At 37.3% G+C, this 25,014-nt stretch overlaps 2 protein-coding genes across 3 annotated transcripts in view; one reads left to right on the top strand and one right to left on the bottom strand.

Moving 5' to 3' along the window:
- LOC118823220 (epidermal growth factor receptor-like) overlaps positions 1–2,649 on the top strand; it is a 48,717-nt gene extending 46,068 nt beyond the window's left edge. Inside the window, exons 25-27 of one of the 2 annotated variants that reach the window (XM_036592654.1) lie at positions 621–788; positions 1,103–1,181; positions 1,425–2,649. In XM_036592654.1, the coding sequence (XP_036448547.1) occupies positions 621–788; positions 1,103–1,181; positions 1,425–1,714 (537 nt within the window). In that variant the 3' untranslated portion in view covers positions 1,715–2,649. The remainder of the gene's footprint in view (positions 1–620; positions 789–1,102; positions 1,182–1,424) is intronic. The other variant, XM_036592659.1, reaches the window with a different exon arrangement.
- A 215-nt stretch (positions 2,650–2,864) lies between these two features.
- On the bottom strand, positions 2,865–19,826 carry rmc1 (regulator of MON1-CCZ1). The gene is made up of 20 exons (XM_036592673.1): positions 19,624–19,826; positions 14,891–14,967; positions 13,879–13,963; positions 13,734–13,790; positions 13,550–13,636; positions 12,181–12,321; positions 11,823–11,926; positions 11,489–11,578; positions 11,036–11,141; positions 10,471–10,579; positions 9,014–9,058; positions 8,355–8,408; positions 8,075–8,203; positions 7,249–7,355; positions 6,861–6,980; positions 6,573–6,650; positions 6,050–6,154; positions 5,184–5,252; positions 4,834–5,059; positions 2,865–4,118 (listed from the first exon to the last, which is right to left on the bottom strand). Exons 1-20 carry the CDS (start codon positions 19,720–19,722, stop codon positions 4,039–4,041), a joined length of 1,968 nt encoding a protein of 655 aa, XP_036448566.1. The 5' UTR covers positions 19,723–19,826; the 3' UTR covers positions 2,865–4,038.
- Between the last annotated feature and the right edge of the window lie 5,188 nt (positions 19,827–25,014).

Below are 25,014 nucleotides of genomic sequence, written 5' to 3' on the forward strand. Positions count from 1 at the left end.
AACTAAAAGCAGTTTTACCCAGGACTAGTAAACACTCGTGCAACCTGAAGTATAGTAAAGTCACTTGAGTTGGTTTGGTCAAGTCTGTTATTCACAATGAGCATGGATGTGATATAGAGTGGCATCTGGCTAATGAGAGCTTTACAGATAAAAAGTAACCAGTGAGTTTCTATTTGCATAGATAGAGAGGGCCAACCAACTCTGTACTATAGTACACAGTGATGAGCACTGTATGGGTCTCCAGTGACTCACGATTGTGTCTACTATAAATAAAGCTATTATAGTTATAATAATTGTTTGGGAAATCTAGTTTGCAGACATGCTGATCTTGAATTGTTGAAAAAAAAAATAGGCAGATGTCAAAAGTCATCAAAATTGCATGTAAACTGATCGACCTCTATATGCATCCCATGTGATGTTTGTCTATAAAAATGAAAGATTAAAATTCATGCTTGGATGAATATTGTAAATTCTAATTTATAGAATTCTTGGAACAGGACTGGGGCTTTTATGTTAAAATGGCAATACCACTTTACATCCCTTTTCTGTGTATAAATGCATACAATGCAATGTTAATATAAGCACAACATAATAATTTGACTTAATTTGGTTGTCCGCAGGGAGATGAGCAAATGCACCAGCCCAGTCCCACAGATACTAACCTGTATCACACCCTGCTCAGTACAGAGGACATGGGGGATGTAGTTGATGCAGAAGAGTACTTGCTGCCTTGCAAAGCCTTCTTCAACAGTTCACAATCGCATACTTCACCGCATCAAAACTCAACTGTACGTACAGTGATCTTGTACTTGGTGGTAGTGGTCATTTTAGTTGTAGTAAATGTCCACTTTTAGTAGTGGACATTTAGGATCGGATTTCTGGACATGGATTAAACCTATTCGTGGACTACATTTTCATTTGAATGGAGAATCTACACTCAGAATGCTGAGTAGTCCTGGCTTTAATCCCTGTTCAGAGGCATAGTTTTATTTTATGTAAAGTCATGGGTATTCTTAGGATGTGACGCAAGCCAACATGACATGACAATGAGATATGATAATGAGATACAGCATACATTCATTTGAAGCCTCTTCTTGTTCAGGAGGTGCATGGGAATGGTATGATTCTGCGGTACATCACCGATCCAACACACGGCTGTCTGGATATAGACCAACTGCCAGGTACCTCTGTTGTCCTGTACCATATTCCGCATTAGTGGTCACCAGCTTTCCTCCACCTTCCTGCTGCCTGAGGCTTCAACACAGAAATCTGGGGAAACAATGATCAGTTGAAGTAGGGTTGAAATTAATTCAACTTTGGAGGAGGGACGGTGACCACTGTTCTGAATAATAAATATATAATAAATTCCTTTCTTATTGACATTGTACCATTTTTCCCTAATTCAAAATGTGTTTTGTTAACAGAGTACATCAACCAGGACATGACCACACACAGTGACAGGGTGAACCACAACTATGAGAACGCCATGCCTAGGGAAAAATACATAGGCACGTCTCGCAGTATACCAGAGAGGTCAAAGTTCCTGAACAAGTCACTGAGTACTGCCCCAGTTTCCCGCGGTGCCAGTCTGGACAACCCAGAATACCAGCATGACGTCCTTCACAGGCAAACTTCTGACAGTCTCTTCCTTCCCGCAGCGGAGAACTTGGGTTATCTAGGTCTTTCTACAGCTGTGCAGGCCCCAGGGCATTAGAGACAGTTGATGTGGGAATGTTGTATGAACTCAAAACAATTCAGGACCTGCATAAAGCCTGTTTCAGCAATAATTTCAAGGACACCAACACCAAACACATTTATAGTTTCCCCACCACCCTGAACTTCTGCACGTATTCTTTTTCTTTTTTCAGTCAGGCTGTTTTTTTTTCCAAATAGGGAAAACACAAGGGTTACAAGGTCACTGAACTATTTTCACTGCATTCATCACAAGCACTAACCATTTTTTTGTGACTGGACAGAGTTTTTCAGCTGTTGGCCACTTCAGCTATACATTTATGTTTTCAGAATTACTCAGGGTGCACTCCAGGTGAGCACATGACCCACATAAACTTGATTGAAACAATGGACATTGTGTGGTTGCAGTTTTAATATAAAAGGCCAGTCACTGCTTTTCCTCTCTCCTCAGCAACTCGACTGACCTCTTTTACCAGAAAGTGTGGTGCATGTATGCACTTATCCAATGTTTTCTTTTAATTTTTAAACGTATTAATACAATGCATTGTTAAATTTTAATTCCTTCCAGGTTGAGTCCAGTCAGTAAATCAGTATTGAAGCGTCTGAAATCAAACATCAGCCATAATGTAATATTTAATATTGCATGCTCAATTATTCATGCACTTTGTTTTTCCCCTTAACAGCACAAACAGAAAAAATAGACTGAATGTTTAAGTCTCAGCATTGTATTCACAAGTTGGTGTGTTGTGCCCAGGTCTACAGAAAGGTGAAATTGTTTAAAATTCACAAAATGTTGTTTACATTACTTCTAACCCTGCAGTATTTATAAAATATGCACCATGGAGGAGACTAATGCTGTGGTCGCACAAATGTGAATTAACTAATGTCATCTAACATGTAAAAAGAATTAACAGTAGTTACTTCTAATAAAGTTTTTCTTTTTGTCCAGACTTTTAATTATACTTGTCATTGCCTCAGCTGATGGTTTCACAGCTCTGTTATACATGTTACACTGAAAAGTGTGTTTCGCAATAATTTGGCTTACACAGTTTGCCCTGACATGCCTCATGCAGCTTCATTTAAGTGTTTTCTACTTCACTAAAGTGTACTTACTTTACAACACTTGACTGTGTAGATTAGCAAACATTAAATAATTAATAGTCACTAATACGTAATATAATATATACATTTATTATATGTACAACAGTAAAGGGTATATTTTGAAAGAGCACAAATGCATAGAACAGATGCATTCTGAGGAAACCACAGGTAAGATCATTACATTCAAAATGCATTTAACAATCATTACAAGATTGGTCACAAACCACTTAGAGCTAATTCCACTGCTTTTCAAACATATCCAGTCTGTTTGGTGCATTAGTGGCTGTACAAATGCTGTACAAATGCACCTATCAAACTATAACACATTAACATAAGCTCAGTACTGCGCCCATGAAGTTAGCTTGCGTTACAACTGTAGCAGATGCTACAATCAAAAGCACCATTACATACTTAATTTTATAATTTAAGTACTGTGTTGTGTGACGAGAAGGGCTTCGATTTTATTACTTTAATCCATAAGAGGGTTTAAATAAAAACCCTTTTACACCACAAAAAAAACAAAGACAAAATCTTATAAATATGACATTGTGGAACAAGATTCATATAGTGGAGCATGAAAAAGCTTTAAAAAAAAAAACAAAACAAAAAAAAACTGAAATTAACCTTGAACCTCATTAAGACATCAGAAATTAGAGCTGCACAATGTATATTTTGTTTTATGTATCGTGAGCATCGTGACTAGGAAGTGCACTCTGGCTATTCTGATTCATTCCATTCATGTGAACTAATAAACTAATTGTTTTTGCCCAAATAATCCAGGCCAATCTTATTACGGTAATTCACCATTATATTTTTTGTTGTTTTATGAAAACTGCAAAAAACGTGTTATGTGAAAAGAGCCTTAATAGAGCCTTAATCCTTCATTTTAACAGCCAACACGTCAAAGTGCCTAATATTATCTGTAACTTTTCTATAGTATTATTTTCTGTCATTGACTGGCTGCACAGTAATCAATAATGTCATGCAGGTGCGCATAATTACATGGAATCCACAATGCTAATGATCTTCAGGTATATATTTAAACAAGATGGTATTAGGTGTCCACCATAGCATTGTTAGTTTTCAGAGACTTCAGAGTTTTCATTGCTATAACAGTGTTCTTGCTCACTTGGTTGGATGTTAAATATGCTGTATTAAAATATGCCCTGTGCGCTTTCCAGCTCAATCCAGCAGGCTAATTTGTAAACGTTCAGGACCTTGGCCAGTAAATCTCACTTTATCCCTTCAGACAGTTGCAGCTTTCATCAGTGTTTGCTCCCCAAACACGTCTTTAAAGTAAGCAACATGCTCCTCGCAGTGCTCACCTGAAAAAAAAGAGAAGAACTAGGTCAGATAACAAAGAACAGCAAGAACAGCAAAACTATTTACCACATCACAAGTACTGAGATGGGCCTACAGTCATAAGTAATCTGTTTACCAGTGCTTACAGCTGAAAAAGTTTGGGAACCCCCAGCCAAATTACATATTTTGTTGATTTTTTAAGTGAAAAGAAATAATACAGCTTTTCTGCAATATTAATCCACACTTACTATATATTTGATGAACATAAAATTAAAAAATAAATAAATTGTGGCAAGCGCAAAAGTTTGGACACCTTGCTAAGACCATCTTAGCAGATATCACAACTTGCACAGTTTTTGTAAACAGCTTGGAGCTGTTTCTGTTAATGTTTTAGGAATTTTCAACCACTCCTCTTCTACTGAAAGCCTCTAGTTCTGCGATATTCTTGGTCTGTCTTGCACACACTGCATGTTTAAGATCATCCCACAGATTTTCAATGATGATTTTTGAAGTTCGGTGAAGGCCAAAAGGCTTTTTGCAAAACATGTTATTTTTTAAAATAGTTTGCTGCAGAGGTTGTGTTTACTTTTTTCCATTTCAAATATGTACTTTGCCAGGGGTGTCAAAACTTTTGCATACAACTGTATCTAAACATTTGAGCTGAGCTTAACATGCAAGGTACCAGAAGTGCAGCCAATGATATCAATATTTCATCTTATGAAGTTCAGCATTACCTACCCGGGTTGAAAGCAGGATTACCACGTAATCTCAGATTTCTTTGCTCAAAGAAGCGGAAGATTGTGTAGAACAGCATTGTATCATTGGTCTGTCGTGCAGCATCCAGGAATTTGCGTGCTGAAACATTGTCATGGCCACCGACACTGCGGACAAACCGAAGAGCTCCGAGTACCTGCTGCTTTGATAGGAGCACCTCCACAATCTCGTCATTAGCTGTGGAGAGCCTCTGTTGTCAGCACACACAAATACACACAAGTTCCTTAACAATTAATGTTACACTCCTTGATACAGTCATCGTAACTATAGCAGAACAAAAGCACACTTGCAACAAACACAAATTGGTTCTTTACCTTGAGCATATCTAGAGAGAGCTGGTGGGCTGGAGGATATGTGCTCTCTAATGACAGCAGCAGACAAGCCTAAACCAGAGAAGAACAATCCAGTGAGGTGGCAGCTGGTACTTCAGCAGCTGAACTACTACAAAGTAAATTATATAGCTTTATAAATAGTACAGCAAATGGCTGCACTTTTTACTATTTATTCTTGCTTGTTTTCTTTGTTCATTAGAGAAACACATTTCTTATCAACTAATTCTTTAGTGTGTCAGTATTAAAACAGTCTGGTTTGTCTAACTGCTGAAATGATATCGCAATCACATTTAAGGGGACCCATTCTTACATTTTTGTTCACCTTTATTTTGAGACTGCCAATGTTTGCATAATACATCAAACTCTACTTTCAAAAAAGCAGGGCAATTTGGTTTTCCATGATACGGGCCACTAATATCTAGCATCTCTTGTAGAGTAATTTGGTGCATAAATTAAATAAATACATATTTACAAATATTCAAGATCCCGCACATTTCAAACTTGCACGCAAATTATAATAGCATTCTCAATCCATTCTAGTTTATCATCTAGTGTGCATCTGGTATATTTTATATATATATATATATATATATATATATATATATATATATATATACACACACACTTTCTCAGATAATCAGTAAAAAGGTAAATGAGCATGGACTACTAATATATATGTCATGGCCTAAAGCAGCCCTAGAGCAATTATATCATGAGAGAATACATATTATTATTAATCATCAAGTCATTCAGAATTTGGCTACAGTCTTGTCACTTTTAACGCAGCTCTCAGACACAGATATATTACAGAACTCACATTGGGTAAATTTCTTTAGAACTGAACTCACCAGTGGTTTGGAGTCACTCAGCACATGATACTGAAGGAACTGATGAAGCATGTAGAAGAGATTGTGCTGGACCAGAGTTTTGATAACCAGCTCATACAAGTAGTGCTGTGAAACAGAAGAAAATGCATAAAATGTTATGCAACACAGTCCTATTTGTCCATTGCAAGATTTTAAAATTCTTAACCAATGTCAAGATCAATCACTAATCAAACCATTAAACACTACAACACCTGTCAGTTCATTTGTGTGTTCAACCAGCTGTGCCAGTATTCCCTGGATGCACATCCAGCAATAAAGTGAAGAAGATTTCATTAAATCATTGCTATATAAAACCTGGATAAAGTTTTTAATGAATCATGAACACAGTGGGGTCTACAAAATGACCTGTATACGTAGCGCCCCTTTCACTCATTTCTTCTCGCTTGAACTGTTGTGTTTAGTTTTGTTTCGGTGGCATTGCAGGCTGGGAGTGCTGGACTGAGGGTTGTCTATAGTTCTGTACTATCAATCAACAATTCTGTACCTGAACTGTGATTTGGAACTGGTTGAGTGAGCGAATGTATTCCATGAGAACTGCGATGATGAACTTATGGGACACATCCTGAACAAAAGAAAAAGACTGATGAGTCATAAATGTATAAAAATGAACCGAATGTCATAATAAACAACATTTTTAAGGACAAAACGTTACTGTATCTTTGTCAGTAGTTTAAAGTGTTTCTAGCATATTAGATAGATTATTTCAGACTCAGATAGTAAAGACAAAACATAAGTCTTGATAAATGGACCAAAGCAGTATCTTATTTATCACCTTCTTCTCAGTAAATGCAGAGAGGACGTGAGTGTACATGTCTGACTGGTCTATGACTGCTTGTGTTCGAACTGGTCTTTTGTAGGAGTTGCTGAAGCGACTGGGCCCAGATTCCATAGCCTAGAGAAGGTGAAACCGTATCACAAACATGTAAAAGTATATGTAGGATAATAACCACAATTCAGTCATTTTTTTTAATAGTTTTCATGCATTGTTTTGTCATATTTCGGCTGGTAACTCGTGACTTGACCTCTTAAACTCTAAGGACCTGAGTTATAATTGAATTAGAGTAACTGAATTATACATCTAATTATATGTCTAGCAACTGAATACTAAGCCTAGCATCCAAGAGATAAAGACTGTAAAAATAAAAAGGGACTCGCAGTACCACAGTGTACGCTTGCTCTGCCTCCAGATACTCCTTATACACTTGGTTGAGCTTATCAAACACAGTGGCCACCACAGGTAAGTTCCCTTTCTCTCCACCTTCAAGCACTTTAAAAAGAAGAAGAGAGAGCACACTGTACAGGAAAATCATATAATCAGACATCATATACACAGGATGCATGGTTGAATGCAAAAGTTTGGGCCCCCTGGACACATATTACAACCTTTTATGAAGTTATGAAGGCTAGAAGTCAACTACGCTTTTGCTTTGGGTCCTAAGGGTTAATGACATTTTGGACAGTGGAAACCACAAGCTTTTTTTAATAGTTTGCTGCAACGGTTGAGTTTACTTCTTTTCATTTCAAAAATCAACAAAATATGTCATTTAACACTAAGCAGTAACTGCACATATGCCACCACATTAAAGACATTAAAGAGAGCGATTACTATTTAACCTACTCATTAATATCAAAAGGTATACAAGATCTCTTCTAACTGAAATACGACAAGTCTCTTATATCAAAGCTGCAATTGAACCTGGAAGCATAAGTTGTTTTTTTTTGCCCTAGTTTTTTTTTTAGTGGGTGAGGAGAACTTGGGCTCAAATGCATTAAGCTTCTCAGAGTAGGAGTGCTGATCCTTTATTAGATTTCTTTCTTAATCACTAGAAATTAGTTTACACAAAAAACACAAGATTACAGATCAGCTTCCTACTCAGAGAAGCTTCATAAAATATGGGCCCTTGACCTACGTCAGTCTTCTACCAGAAGTATGCCAATTAAATAAAATCAAAAACATGCATCATCAAGGTCTTTTGATTGACATACTCTGTGAGCAAACAGACAGGATGACCATTTTGCAGTCACGTCTGCGCAGCAAAAAGTCCATTAGTTTGCCTTTGTCTTGAAGAAGATTCACTGTTGGCTGGAGTTTCACCTGAAGGTACCACAGATACCCTGAGAGGTACACAGACAGAAGAATAAATATGAGATGAATACAGGAAAAGACTTTATTATTACATTCCTACCTTTTATTACCATAAAAATAAAGAGCTTTCCATAATAATGTATAGTCAGATTGGGACACAGTATAGAACATGCCACCTACCCTCACTTGCACTGATGATGATATCTGGTTGAAAGACACTCCAAGTTGATGAGTCTACATGTTAAGGGACACTATCTTAAAGGCAACTCTAGGGTGTGGTTACGTATTCATAAAGTCAAATTACTTGTTAATGTATGGTAATGTAGGCTAAAGTTAACCAAAACATGTAGATTTAAGTTTCCTCATCCTTGATAACGAAGTTATGCCACATTGCAGCACTGTAAAATACGGACAAAACAGTGATTATACTGCTAAATATTGTGACTGCAATAATCCCTACAATATATTAAAAACTGGTGTATCATTAATGTGAATTGTTTACAGACATGTTCTTTTGACCAAAACTTACATTTGCTGGATTACATGAATACCTTGATTCAGCAAAACACTCATTTGCAGAGTGCAGATTTTGGCAACATCAGTATTTAAAAAGCCAACGTGGTAACGACTAACAATGTAGATGGTACATTCTTATCATTTTACTACAGCTTTCTAAATGTTTTTAAATATATTTTTAATCAAACAGAAACATGCTTACACAAGCTCCTATAGTAGATATAAGCCTTATAATAGATACATGTGCTCAAACTATGTAAATGAAGCAGAACATGTCAAATTGATTTATAACTGATCAGGTCACCGCTGATCTTAAAGGATACAGAGCTCACATGGCACCGAAGCCTGACTAGGGGCAGCTGTTGGTCCTAGGGCACAAGAGAAAGTGTCAAATGACATGAAATGCTGGTGAAGATTTTCATTAAGAATGCAAAAGCTACAGACCTATGAACTCTCCAGTTTATGATGAAGAGAAAATGAAAATTTATCAGAACATGAGAAGATACATGGGCATGGGTTCAGTGCATAAGAGAATAACACAGATGATCACATAAATTAGATACATAATTTATATACATAATTTAGAATTTGCACATGCAAATGACTAAATTAAATGTAGATTCTACAGCACACATTTGACACATTACATACCTTCATTCTAAAAAAGTTGGGACAGTATGTGAAATCCAAATAAGAACAGAAAGCAGTGATTTGTAAATCCACAATAAATACCTGTATTTAAATAAAAAAGTACAACAACCTCGGCAACTTCATTGTTTTTTTTTTGCAAATATACACTCTTTCTGAAATTGATACCTGCAACTAGTTCCAAAAGCATTAGGATAGGGGCAATTTAAGACTATGGATGCTGCGACAAGCTCAAAGTCCATCTTGGGTATAAAAGGAGCATTTAGAAAGGCCTGGATTGAGGCTTGCCACTTTGCCAAAAACACATCAGCAAATAATCCAACAGTTTAAGAACAACGTTCCTCAAAAAGCGACTGCATCGCATTGTATTAAACCCTCTACAGTGCATAATAGCATCAAAAGATTTAGAGAATCTGCAGAAATCTCTATATGAAAGGGCAAGGCTGAAAACCACAACTGGATACCTGTGACCTTTGGTCCCTCAGATGGCACTGTATTAATATCCAGCATGCTTCTGTGATGGATATCACCATATGGGCCCAGGAATATTTTGACTAACCGCTGTCAATAAACAACGTTCATGAAAATGCATGCATGCTGAGACTGTACTACACACAACTGAAGCCATATGTCATCAACTTTCGGTGACTTCAGGGCTCGAGCTCATCTGAAATGGGCTGAAGCAAAGTGAAAACGTGTATTGCAGTCTGACAAATCAAACTTTCAGACTGTCTATGGGAATAATGGGTATTGTATTCTCTGGGTAAAAGAAAAAAAGAAACCACCATACCACTATACGTTCAAAAGCCAGGGTCTGTCATGTTACAGGGGTGTGTTTGCTACACTGACTTAAACAATTATTAAATGTAGCTTAAACAAAAAGTGATGTAACACAGTGATATGTATGCTCCTGTCCCACGTTCTGGAAACATCAAATTTGAAAGAGTGTATATTTATTAAAAAAACAATACAAACTATCCTAATTTACTGTTTTTTACAATATTTCAAAATATCTATAAACCACTATTTGATTTATTACTAATGCTCTATGTTTTTATTAGCATTTCACAGGCTGTCCCAACTTTTTTGGAACTGAGGTTTGTAGTTTGGTTCCCTATCTACCAGAAAGCACCTGTGAGAGGAATCTTGCAAGGGTGGATGGATCGTGCAGGAAGCACAGGTTGGTGAACATTCACAGCACAATCTGGCTCCCTTAACTTGATGTCAAAGATAATGGAGGTCTGAAAGAAAAAGAAAGGGTTTATTCAGACAAGCTGGCTAAAAGAAATACTGTTGTTCATCTGTTGTTCATAAAAGTGTAACTGATTTACAATAATTTTGTAGTGATATTATTTAAAACAATACTAAAGACACAATTTCATGCCAGTGTATGTGACTGTCACACATTGACATTAACAAAGGAATATCATAGATATGCATATTAGAGACCTAGATGGTTGATTATGCCATGCTATACATATCCACGCTTGACCGAAACTCCCTCTCCGCTCTGTGGACACATTCCCAAAAATGCAAATATAATGTCTAATTCTAATTATGAAATGCCAATTTTGGCCCTTATAGACTAGCAAAACCACAAAGACAGATATTAAGGCAGGTTTCCCTAAAAGTACTCGACTCTTATATGGATCACCCTTCTGGAGCAAAAGCAGTGACAGCAGCTTAATATAACTCACCTGTGAGCTCTGATGGTGCACCACAACTAGATTATCCACAACATTCAGAGCAAACTTGCCTGTGGTGTTCAGTTTCAGCACATGAGTCTTCTTACAGGGTCCTTCTCTGTGGAACAAGCCAGAAGTTCAGTAAAACAGAAAAATATTTTTTCCTTGATCGTCTGGCATTTACACTAACGGCAAATAAAAGAAAGCACTGCCAGTTAGTACAAATATATGTTAAACTGATGTTAAATCCAGCATAGTCAGTGAAAGATGCCAAAAATATTGTTTTTAAAAGCTATTTATATGCTGCATTTGAACAAAATGGCTACAATCATGGATTCATGTTTACAGAGTTAAAAATGTACTGCCGTTAATAAATACGATGCCGAATAAATGTGAAGTAGTCCAATTCAGATTTTTTAAAAATCTGTAATTTGATCCGTGACTCTCTAAAGTTCTAGAACTTACCTGGGTAAGTGATACAGAACTACTTCTGCTCCTGAGCTGTTGGTGCTTCTGGAGTGATGTTTGAGGTACATCACATAGAGTTCACCATAACTGGTTGAGGAAAAGCAACAGGAAAAGAGAGCAATTATGAGCATGGACAAACACCATTGTTGCCCATCAAGGTAAAAATTCCAATTATGTAGATCTACATTTTTGACAGTAGAATCTGCACTTCATTTTACTGGTTCTTCTTCAGAAAAAAACATTACTAGACATTAAAAATAATGTTGACAATGATGACAATTACTATCAGTAATAGATTCAGTACATCACACTCCACATGCGTTATACTTACATGGTAGCTACTGCGATGTCCCTTTCAGAAAGGCTAAGTTTGGCTGGTTTGGGGACCATTGGCAGCTCTATTTCAAACTTAGGCATTTTTGACATTGTCCCGTTCTACAGAAAAACAGACAAAAACAGTTAACTTAAAGGCACTGAGGAGTTCTATAAAACATTAAGGCACATATATGATTATTCCAGTAAACAAATATTTAGCAACCTAATTTTGGAAAACAGAATAGGTTATGGTGACTATAAAAGACAGTTTCCCCAGGAACATAACTAAATTGTATTATTAATCATGATTCTTGACTGGAATAGTAAGTAAAACACTCCTTTACTTCAAATTCATTATCTGCTGGGCAACTTACTTTGAAAGCAAAGGGCTGCAAAACATTGCCTTGAACAGTAGTGGAAAGCAGAAGGACTGCAGTCTCTGGGCAGTATATATACCAGTTCACATTAATGTTCTGGCTCTTCAACAGCTTCAGCGTTCGCTTATCGGGCAGCACCTGAACAAAGGAAACTAACCGGTTACACTTTGACAGTCCACTGTAAATGATCGTGGATGATCACCTTGTCTTTAACACTCAAATCTATCCCTAAACCTAAATCTAACCCCAACCTTAACTTCAACCCAAGCCTAATCCTAATTCTAAACCTAACTTTAATTTTGTTGAGAAATTCACCAGACCGTTTGATCATGATTTGATCATCTGTAGATGCAACCAGCCAAAGTGCAACCAACAAACCACCTGTTAGCAAAACCAAGTACAGAATCACTGAGGTTATTCTGATCAATGACATTAACTACTGAAAGGTTATAGATTGTCTCTTATAATCAAATCAATGTGTTTTATGTTTGTGGGGTGTTTCTTCACTCCTTTTATTTTCTAGACATCATGGTGTGATTGATCCTCGAGAATGTTACTGCGGCATGAGATAAGGACTTATTGGTTTATGTCACTCTCCAAATCATCCTACATGGCCGATATGGCAGTGTGACCTATAGTTACAGAAACAAAAATGAATACTTCCATCGCTGTGGAATTGGGTAAAAGGTGTCTGAGGAGATTCAAGAACATTTAAGGCCTTGGGCCTGATTGAAAATGCCCATCATGGGGTTGTTAGGATAATTAGGATGTTGGATTAACCTTTAGTCATTTTTGTGAACCAATTCAAATTTCCATTATATTAGATTTGCTTGATAAATGTTAATTAGCAATTGCAAGCATTGCGTGTATAATTTACATCTGCTTTTGCCTCGTCTGTGGCAGGCAGGGGGTGACCTGAGGGGCCTCTCACTCCTCAACTTCACTCATCTCTCTGTCTCTTTAAGTTTAAGTCTGTTGTAATTCTTGCTGATGCTATTTTTTACCTTAGTTAAGCCTTTATGTGTGAGTAACGTGCATTTATGCATTTTTTGTAGCTTACTTTTCATCTGGTACTTTAATACATTCACTTAGATATTTTTCTTTCTACATCCCAGTAGTTTTGAATAAACACTGTTTTATTAAAATTTTTAAATGTTTTAATTTAATTTTAGGTTTAAATGTTTTTCCATACAAATATACACTTTTGTCTTAGTCTAGCTGTGGTAAATGTACTATTACTGGAATTATCTACTATCCTCTTTTATCTCCGCTACTGTCCACTATTACCTCTGATACTACCAAATGTAACAGACTTAACTTGAACTGTATGTCCAACCTTTGTATACAACTGAAAGTACCAATGTACCTGGTAAAATTCGATTCCTTGGTCAGTGACAAAAACAATTTCATTCCAGTTAGTCCAACAGAATCCCAGAACATTAGCATTCTTGGTCTGTTGGGATGAACAAACATGTTACCAATTTGACAAGTATTTTGTTTGTTGCCATCACAACAATAGCTTACTATAACACTGTTGCCTCTGGACATACCTTACATTCATGGGAGAATTCCAAGTGAGGATAATCAGGGATGAAGTTAATGAAATCCTAAAAAACACAAAAATATCTTTAGAACTTGCTCAATATTGACTACAGGTCATTTCTGTGTTAATAGGCAAATTTTTTAAATACCTACCACTGATTTTGGAGTCCGCTGAACAGCTAAGATTTTGTTCCCCAATGAAAATTTGATGCATTTCACCTCACCTTTATCATCCATTCTGTTAAGCAAATTAAAATCAGGCAATTGTCTCAAAATGTTTCACATCTGTTATAAGTATAAGTAAGGATAATGTCTTTTCTCCATTTTTTTAACAGCAAGACTCTATTACTATTAGTTGTAGGAGTGGACAATATGGAAAAAAAAAAACATCCAAGTACTTCAAGACAGTTCCATGATACATGGTGTGGATTTAGTGTTTCTAAGGTTTAAAAAGATAAAGCAGATAATAAACTAGTAGTACAACTTGTAAAAGATACTATCAAAACTAAAAATTCAACAATTTTTACTGGTAAGTTCTATAAGTATTGAGAATATCCATTATATGCTCATAAAAGCATACTATGACAAAATGTAACAGAATATCATAACAACAAAAATTATTATACTGCCATCACCATCTAAAGTTGTTTACATCAGTTAAACCTCTATAAACAGGAAGGGACACAAGCAGTGAGGAGAGTTTTGAGCAAAATCAACAACTAAAACAATAACTCAGTGATCTATGGAGGAAACCACCACTTAACTGGCAAAAAATGATCAACTAAAAAAGAAAGATGGCAGAGTACATGGAAATAGTGCTGGGTGCTCTATCATTAACTCTGACACCTGTAAATATTGCTATGCCCAATTTTCTGGTTGTGGACCTGCCAGACTTATCTTTCGGTATTGATTTTTTGTTTGTGACTACATGTGCAAACATCATAGGTAGAAGCTTTGATGAAGTCATTGGGTCAAAGGTTTGATGTAGTTACTGTGTGTAAGAGAGTAATTTCCAGGAATTACTTTTCTCATACCTGACTTTTTATTAAAATTACACCTGCTAGAATTTGCAAAAAAAATAGACTGCTGACTGCTGTGCTGAACAACAGATGTGCAGTATGTCAGTCTGAACTGTCATTTGGACATGAAAGTAAATGATTCCTACCTGAAAGCAATTGGGCTTTTGTCTTCTGGCCCCTTCACGACTACTCCAGTAGCACCACCAGATCGCACAGCAAACACCTACATGTGTGAAAAAAGATTCATATTTCAAGTGTATTAACAGGATGAGGAGGCAACTTACTCCACAAGCAATGGCATTCTTGGATATGATTCATTTGTGTAATTACCTATCTATGTGAATGTGTGATTAATGGAAGCACAATGGTCTCCTTTTATACCAACAAATTATTTATTACCACATTCAGTGTTGACATATTAGTGTATATGTCCTCTGCAATTGTTAATGTGAACAATAATACCATGGCCTTCAAACAGACACCTACACTGAAAAAGATTCCTCGAAACTCTTGCACATGCATGTTCCAATAACAAGCGACTCTGTTATGTTCACAGACTATGAAGAGTCAGTAACTTAGGGACATAGTACTCTTGGCAGGACTGGTAAGTGGGGTTGGGAATGGGGGGTGGACTTCACACTACACTAGCTACGTTTACATGCAAACAACAGGGGGGAAGGTTTGGCCGGTCAAGTGTACATGGCTAGCCCTAGTGGCCCACCGGTATAATGCTGCCATTATGATTCAGTCTCTATTTAAAGCACTTAAAGCATCAAAAGCTGTTAATTTTTCCTTGTCTCTTAGCTTTTCTGTTCACGCACAAGCGAGGAGAAACACAGCTTGGCTGTTGTCACTGGGTCAGATTTTGGTGCTGAAAGATAGTCCAGATGAAGCAGGTTCCAAGACACACACTTCCAGGCTTACATAAACCACTGTGCTAATCCCTTTGATATAATCAGGCGCTAAACTTATGACTCTGTTCAATACCACCTCCATGGCACACAGTTAGTCTAAGAAACTAGGCCGAACCACTACGAACCATTACAATATTTCTGATGTTGTATTTGTTTATGTGGACTGTATTTAAAAATACATTTATTCATTATAAATTTATAATGTACTATTTACATACACATCTGCACAGACTCACTTAACTACAACATACAGTGCCTTGAAAAAATTTTCAAACCCTTGAACTTTTCCACATTTTTCACATTACACCCACAAACTTAATTGTATTTTATTGGGATTTTACGTGACAGACCAACACAAAGTAGCAAGTAATTGTGAAGTGAAAAGAAAATTATACATGGTTTTCAAAATCTTTTACAAATACAAATCTGGAAAGTGTGGCGTGCATTTGTATACAGCCCCCTGAGTCAACACTTTGTAGGACCACCTCTCACTGCAATTACAGCTGCAAGTCTTTTGAGGTATGTCTCTACCAGCTTTGCACATCTAGAGGCTGAAATTTTTGCCCGTTCTTCTTTGCAAAATAACTCAAGCTCAGTCAGATTGGATGGAGAGCATCTGTAAACAGCAATTTTCAAGTCTTGCCACAGATTCTCAATGGGATTTAGGTCTGGACTTTGACTGGGCCATTTTAACACATGAATATGCTTTGATCTAAACCATTCCATTGTAACTCTGGCTGTATGTTTAGGGTTGTTGTTCTATTGGAAGGTGAGCCTCCGTCCCAGTCTCAAGTCTTTTGCAGCCTCTAACAGGTTTTCCTCCAGGATTGCCCTGTATTTAGCTCCATCCATCTTCCCATCAACTCTGACCAGCTTCCCTGTCCCCGCTGAAGAGAAGCATCCCCACAGCATGATGCTGCCACCACCATGTTTCACATTGGGGATGGTGTGTTCAGGGTGATGTGTGGTGTTACTTTTCTGCCACACATAGCATTTTGCATTTAGGCCAAAATGCTCAACGTTGGTCTCATCTGACCGGAGCACCTTCGTCCACATGTTTGCTGTGTCCCCTACATGGCTTGTGGCAAACTGCAAATGGGACTTCTTATGGCTTGCTTTCAAAAATGGCTTTCTTCTTGCCACTCTTCCATAAAGGCCAACTAACAGTTGTCCTGTGGACAGATTCTCCCACCTGAGCTGTGGATCTCTGCACCTCCTCCGAGTGTCTCTAATTATAGCGCTCTCCTTGCCTGGGCTGTCAGTTTAGGTGGACGGCCATGTCTTGGTAGGTTTGCAGTTGTGCCATACTCCTTCCATTTTTGGATGATGGATTGAACAGGGCTCCGTGAGATGTTCATAGCTTGGGATATTTTTTAAAACCTAACCCTGCTTTACACTCTCCACAACTTTATCCCTGACCTGTCTGGTGTGTTCCTTGGTTTTCATGATGCTGTTTGATCACTAATGTTCTCTAACAAACCTCTGAAGTGTCCACAGAACAGCTCTAGTTATACTGAGAATAAATTACACACAGGTGGACTCTTTACTAATTAGGTGACTTCTGAAGGCAACTGGTCACACTGGATTTTATTTAGGGGTATCAGAGTACAGGGGGCTGAATACAAATGCACGCCACACTTTTCAGATTTTTATTTATTAAAAACTTTGAAAACTATGTATAATTTTATTTTCACTTCACAATTACTTGCTACTTTGTGTTGGCCTATCACATAAAATCCCAATAACATACATTTAAGTTTGTGGGTGTAACGTGAAAAAATGTGGAAAAGTTCAGGGGGTATGAATACGTTTTCAAGGCACTGTAAAACGGCTACTTCATGACACACTTACATTTAAAAATATACTGCCAGGCTTTTGAAGCTGACAAGATGCTATTTCTGCGGTAGTAATGTAATTACTGAGAAATGTGCTCTAAGCATTTCTTTTTTATGGCACTACACAAATAAAGACTCCAGCAATTTCAGCTTTAAAAGCATGTTTGTTTTGGTGTCATAAAGCTGTCATCAGACATGTGGTCATGTAATTTCAGCAAAAAAACTTTGAGAGTCAGTGGAGCAATCTAAATGTTTTGATTAATTTCGAAAAGTCTGGCCCGTACTGCCATAGCCATATTTCACTCCTGCTAAACTTAGGCTGAGTAAGACCACAGTCAAACTGTGACAATCGAACCGTGCTGTTTACACGATGAGAGCTTAGTTAGACCAGCAGTATGGAACTAATATTGAACTACTGGTGTGCTTCATGCAAAAGTATTCAACCACAGTATTATCCACATTTTCTGACTTACACTGTTCCAATTTAATCTTATTGTGAACTCCTATGCTCCAGCACTACATTTTCAAACCCAAAACAGCTGTTTGTCTGCAGATATGTTAAACAAAATGACAGAGATAAAGCCAAACAAATGAAAGAAAAAGGGTACAAAATAATACCCAAGTGTTTGAATCTTCCACTGCATCAAACAGAACTTACAACACCATTTATAAGAAGTGTACAAAATAAATAAATACTTAAATAAATAAATACTGGATATTTTATGAGATACATTTACGATTAGGGTGCGCTTCACAGGTTTATAATTATTGACTGAAGCACCTCAACAACCCTTTACCCCATCCATCAGTGGAAATGGACCTCTAGTTCTAACCAGATATTACATGGTAGCAGCATAAAAGTGTGCATGGTACGCTCAGGGTAAGTCAATGAGGTGGTATTCTCAAGGGTACTCATGACCTTTAGTTAAAGGGGAACTCCACAGATTTTTCAAAAATTTCTACATAAACAACTGCTTGAAATGTAAACAAAGCCATTCAGAGTGGTCTGATATAAAAATGCTCTGCTCTAGAGAAATATGTCAAAGCAGAACTGTTCACAGTGGTGGTTGAAGAGTTTGATGCCTCTGAAATCTCCATCACAGAAAGCTATTACATTAAATGGTTAGATATATGCCGCTTGATGTCTGACGCATTGTTTTATCCTAATTTTGTGATTAAGTTTTGGCTTAAAACATATTTTAAACCATTTATTTCGATCTAGTCATGGCAGACAGGTACATGCAGTACACTGCAAGGCTAAATAATCCCCAAAGAAAACTTATTTGTTCAGATTTATGACTATTTTACCATAATCAACGTTGCATATAAAAATTCATAAGACACAAGTAGGTTCACTGGTGGTTTTGGATAGTAGATACAATGGTGTTGTAGATATTGTGATCTCTAGTTCTTATTACCGTCACTGTAAAGTAATCAGAGTCTCTCTGCAATAAACCGTTTCGCATCAAACCCCTCTGAATGACAATGGAAAATTTTGAAAAATCTGTGGACTTCCCCTTTAAGGGGAACACAGCTGCAATCTTCCATTTTATTGTTTTAGTTGTAAACGTTGTTGTAACTCCATGCTTTCTGTTTTAATTTGTTTTACCAACAAATATTAAGGTATAAACAGGTACAAATATTTCCTGTGGGAACATTTGTTATGACAGTGTAAGTTACTGCTGCAAGTGTAACAGGCAAAGTGGGCGCTGTTGCTGGGTTTTTACACAGTGTGTCTACACCTACTGGCCATGTTATTACTCACCTACGATGCTGGTACACCTTGTAGGGGTACAATTACAGATTATAGCTCCTCTTTTTCCATTCATAATGTGTGTAAATCACTTCTGACTCCTCTCGAACTCGACATTAAACATGGTACTGAAATCAACTGGTGCAGACGTTAGCTACCCTAGCTAGCTATGCTAGCAGCTCTATAACCTAGCTTAACTGTAAATACGTTAAAGACGTTAACTAGCTAACTAGCATATTCTGATGTTTTTACACATAACGTTAGTTTAACGTGGCGGCTAGAAAACCACAACCACAGCTTTAGCCTGTCTAGGTAGCATTTTGAGGTTGACACTAAGTTAGCTGGCTGGCTAGGCGGTAGTACACTCATATACATACCTGTTTATTTGCCTCGTCGAAAAATACATTGTTGACGCTTGAAGCATTTTCGAATTGGACCGGGTTTTCGCTTAATTCTAAATAATATTCATTATCCATGGCGGATAAATGTATAGTTTCTTATAAACAGACTACAGAGCCACAAAAAATGGGTGTTTTCGAACAGAAGTCATGTGACCCTCGTATCACATGAACGAAGCATGAAGGCACAAGAATCTGTCAAAATAAAAGTCGAATTTGATACAGCAACCACTGCACACTGACCAGCCACTGCATTAAATACACTGGATCAGACACTGCTGTATCTGATCCACTTGTACCAGCGCAACATTTCCTAGCATACCACTACCATGTCAGTGTCACTGCAGTGCTGAGAATGACCACCACTCAAAAGACACCTGCTCTGTAAAAGGGGGCTAACAAATTATGCAAACAGATGAACCACAGTCTGTAGTTGTTGAACTATAAAGTGCACCTATTTGGTAAATGGACCCGATGAAATGGACTAAGAGGGCGGATACAAGGTCGGTGTATATCAGCCAATGTGTAATAAAAAGCAGATAACTCAATGGGCCTCACTTTTTTCTTAAATTTATGCTTGAGAAAGGTCCCTAAAAAAGTCTCCATCAGATTCATAACATGTTCTTAAACCACGGAATTGTGTGTATAGATTCAGTTCTTACCTAAAAATAAATCCCAAGTAAGGAAACATTGGTAAATGTCAAAATCCTTATGAAAACTGCAGAAGTGGGTTTTAAGATTGAACTACTTAAGAACAGTTGATGAATGAGGCCTAATGTTCATACGATGCTTTAAATGGTAATTTATGTAAAACACACACAGTCAGCAGAGCAAACCAGTCAGTGAAACACACTTCAGTTCCTAAAATACGTTTATTGAAAAAATACCAGGCCAAAGTAATTAAACTATATTTACATATTTCACACACATACACATCATAATGCCCAAGAGAAAAATACTTAAGTAACTAGACTACTTGACCTATTACTTTACATGACTTTACTCTAGACATTATATAAGCCATTTACAAATTGCTTTTACTTAAGATCCATTCTCTTACATTTCAATCTATTTAAAAAATAATAAAATGTATTTCTACTGGACATCAGGATAGGCCTCAATATGATATGGCAGCATTTCAATTCTTTACATATTACAATTGGTTGTTTGTGCCACGATTATTAACATGAGATCAAATTTGTGAAACAGAAATCATTTATAACATGGTGTCAAAAGAACTAAGGAAAGGATTAGTTCATGCTCTTGCAGCCTTAAATACAACCTCAGCTTCTCTTGTTTGTCTACACCAGTGTCCTTGCAGGTTAGTGACATCTAGGGCTTTTGTATGGATTGTCCTGCAAGGGCTTAACACTTTTTTGCTTACGTGAAAGGTGTTTCTTCTGAACAGATGCCCTTGTTTTTGCCTGGACAGGAGCATAATGCCCACCTTCTTCGAGTCCTTGAATTGGTGCAGGATGGGTAGGTCTCTCTCTTTGAGTTTTTCTGCAAAATTCAATGTGAACAAATTCAATGACACCAACAAGAACATGAATTTCAGTATCTGTATGAACACACTTTTTCTATTGGGATGCACCAACATGGGAATTGTGGGCCAATGCCAGTCTCCAATATTTTTGAAGTACATGTCTAACGAATGTTGACAGAAACATTTTTGAAATGTAGAAATTGGGACTGCCTAGATTTGCATGACAGAGAAACATTTATTTCTGTATGGTAACAAACACAGCAAAATGAATAAATATCGCCTAAACATTCTGCTCTTCAGGGTAAAAAAAATCTGTTATCAAATGTCAGTTTGAAATATCAGTCAAATTTAAAAATCTGATTGATACTGATAGTTTTTTAAGCATTTACCATCGATACCAATGATTCCAATACCCACGTGCATCCCTAAATTTCAAGTTGGCAGAAATTTTAATTTCACAGATAAGGACAAAAAAGCTAACCTGTTAAGAACAGACCGCCTGTACTTCGTGTAAACTCCAAGACAAACCAGGAAAACAATGAACAGAGCAGCCAATACTGCTCCTGCTATCACTCCTGGGAAATACAGAAAAACAGATAAACCCACTGCCTCCCCTGAAAATACATGACTCCACAGTCAGTCAAACGGAGTCATACAAATTCCTGAGCACTACCATATAGCAGGATCTCAAATAAGTCTGAAAAACCAACATGGTTACATAAAGTAGGCCAGGCAGTGCCTGCACATCCTGCAACATCTCAAGAAGGTTAAGTTTCCTCAAGTATTGCTTGTCCAATTCTACACTGCCACAATTGGACCAATCATTGCATCCTTTGTTTGGTAAGCTCTGCATCTTCACTTACCATGTTATCACCACATATAAGCCCTTAAAAATACACATGCCAAGTTACATGCAGGTTATTTGGAGAAATGTGGTAGAAGAACCACTTTTTGTTCCCTAAAGCAGTGGTTCTCAAACTGGTGGTCAGCCCCCCTGAGACATTTTGTTCCATGCCCATGTGCTGGGAGCTAGAAAAAAGCAAAATTGTGGACCATTTGGAGGTCCTGAGGACTGATTTCAGAACTAGTGATCTAAAAATCCTATCAACTATCATTCACTGAATGGTTCTCAAGGGACACTATGTTATTGTATTGCATAACTGTTCATATATTATTCTTCACTCCAGTGGAAAATCCACAGCAGCACTACATTGTATATTATCTCCAAATCTCAACACAGATCAATAGAGAGTAATCTGATGAAAGGTGTGGAAGTTGTTTTGTTTCCACCATCACTACAAGTATTAAAATTAAAAACAACAAGCAAAACTTATTTCCACCTCAAAGTACACTCATTCCTTTGGAGAACAATTTCTGAAGTAAAATGAGGCAACAGCTAAACTTTTCCTAAACCTGTATGACATCCTCACCTCTGGGATCAGTCTGACAGCTGACTGAGACCGGAGCACTCCCTACAGCTCCCGAGAGCAACTTCAGTGTCAGATTATACCAGCGTGCAGGTTGAAGATCATGGATCTCAAGCCTTGTTCCATTTGAGTACTGAGGACTCCTTCCCTCCACTAGCACCTCCACCCCAGTCCATGTTCCAGCTGGAGCATTCCAAATCAAAACTAAAGCCCTGCCACCAGACACATGCTCACAGCGAAGGCCAGTCACTGTCCGGGAAACTGGTGAAAAAACACAGAGCAAGAGAGTTGCTTTTTTGTGCTCGACATAATTTTGTAACTAAAAGAACCAAATCACTTTGACTTAGAAACACTTCAAGATCAGACTTTTAGAACTTATGAATATTATGAATAAACTGTTAATTTAAGTACTACAAAATGGCTGTCCACCAAAGATTTTCACTCATCTTCGCACCTGTGTAAACATGATGTGACAATAAACGCGATTTGATTCAATTTAATTTGACACTACAGCATTTTTCTGTGACTGCTGGGGCCTAAAATGTCTGATTTTGCTACGACTTTGTGCAATATTTGAAGCAATATTAGTGGAATTTGCTCTACTGTAGTTTAATTGCTTCTTGTAATAATCCAGTGTTTTAACAGTAAATGGGAATAAACTATTACATGTACATATTATTTAGAAAGCTGTTTAAAGTCAGATCAACCCTCCATAGTTCTCCATCAGTCATCTTTCCCAACAAAGTAATAATCGCCTTTGATGCATCGTCATCGGGCTAATTTTATGGCCAATAACTGATTACATCATCCAATTGCTCAGGCCTACTTTGAACTATCTAACTATCTAATAAATTAAAACAGAAAGCATGGAGTTACAACAACATATACAACTATGAATCATCTAGTGTTCTTTGCAGTAATAAACAGTGCGATGTTGTCAATAAAAGTGCACAGAAAATCAAGTTAAAGTTGTTTCATGATGAGAAACTGACAGTCATTTCACACTTTAAAAGATCACATTTGCCAAATAATGTTCTCTCTGCTTTAACCATGGCTTGCCGGCCATACAGCACAAAAAGAAATGTACATTTAAAATAATTGGGGAAACACTTATGCATGTGCATATATGCATAAATAATGCAGAGACTGGACAAAACTGCTAGCACTTGCAAACGTTGCTAGGTTTGGCATGAATCTGTGCAAATTCCTGGAGGGACTACACATTACATAGTACATTACACATTGTCGCTGTCGAAACATAACATTGAAGCACAATGTTTGATTGGTCTTTTGGACTCTTCATCGTGAACTGTTGAGGAACTGAATGAATGAATAAGTAAGAACTGAAATAAATGGAATTATGTAACAGATTTACAATAATTTATACAGTAACCGTATATGTACGACATACATGCAAAGGAATGCGTGTACGCATGTGTCTGTGTGTAACTGTATATGACATATTCTAGCTTTAAAAAGGGAAACAAACAGGAATTGCTTTAAACCTGTGACTGAAGAGAATTTCAGGCCTCTGCTCCTCACACCTTCAAACACAGTATAGAGGGTGAAGGTGTATTTGGTCCCTGGAGAGAGTGATGTGACTGTATAGGTCACTACAGAACTTTCGTCTGAGTCAGTGATTGAGGTTTCGGTCCTGTTGCTGTGCATCAGAATGTAGCTGATGTTATTGCTGTTCACTTTTTCCCAAGACAGCACCAGGTAATTTTCACTTTGCTCCATCACATTAACTCTAGGAACATTGATGGGCACTGAAATACAGAGAAACACCAATAAAATCACAGAGAAAGATCAGAACAAGATCCACACAGAAATAATCATTTAAACCAAAGGATTTTAGGTCTCACAACCATTAGCTGTGTAGGATACTGGTGGACTTACTGGTGACCACAGAGAAGTTGTACCCACTACTCCTTTCTCCTCCAAATACTGTGTAGAGAGTGAAGTTGTATTTGGTCCCAGGAGAAAGCGATGAGACAGTATGTGTTGCTACAGATCCTCCCCAGTAGATAGGAGTGTACGTCTCAGTCTTGTTTTGCCTCAGTAGATAAATGTAAGAATACCTGTTGTCCACTTTTTTCCATTCAAGTGTTACTGCAATCTCAGAGCGAGCCTTTACAGAAACACTGGCAACATTAGAGGGACCTGGAAGAGAGAGAACAAGAGAGAAAACATTTGTAATAAATCGATAAAATAATAAAATGTTATGGCAAAAAATGTTAAAAAAAAAGGTAATTGCAGTCTCAGACCAAGCCTTTAACAGAAACACTGACATTAGAAGGAGCTGAAAGGGAGATTGAGAGTAAGAGAGAACGTGTTTGCCATGGAAACATCACCTTCCACCACTTCTCATGTGATCTTAGTTAAATTAAAAAGAACACAAGACTGTTGCACCTTACTAGTAACTACAGTGAACTGGAATCCACTGCTCCGTACTCC

Source organism: Colossoma macropomum, unplaced genomic scaffold, assembly GCF_904425465.1.
Source record: "Colossoma macropomum unplaced genomic scaffold, Colossoma_macropomum, whole genome shotgun sequence".
Taxonomy (NCBI): Eukaryota; Metazoa; Chordata; class Actinopteri; order Characiformes; family Serrasalmidae; genus Colossoma; species Colossoma macropomum.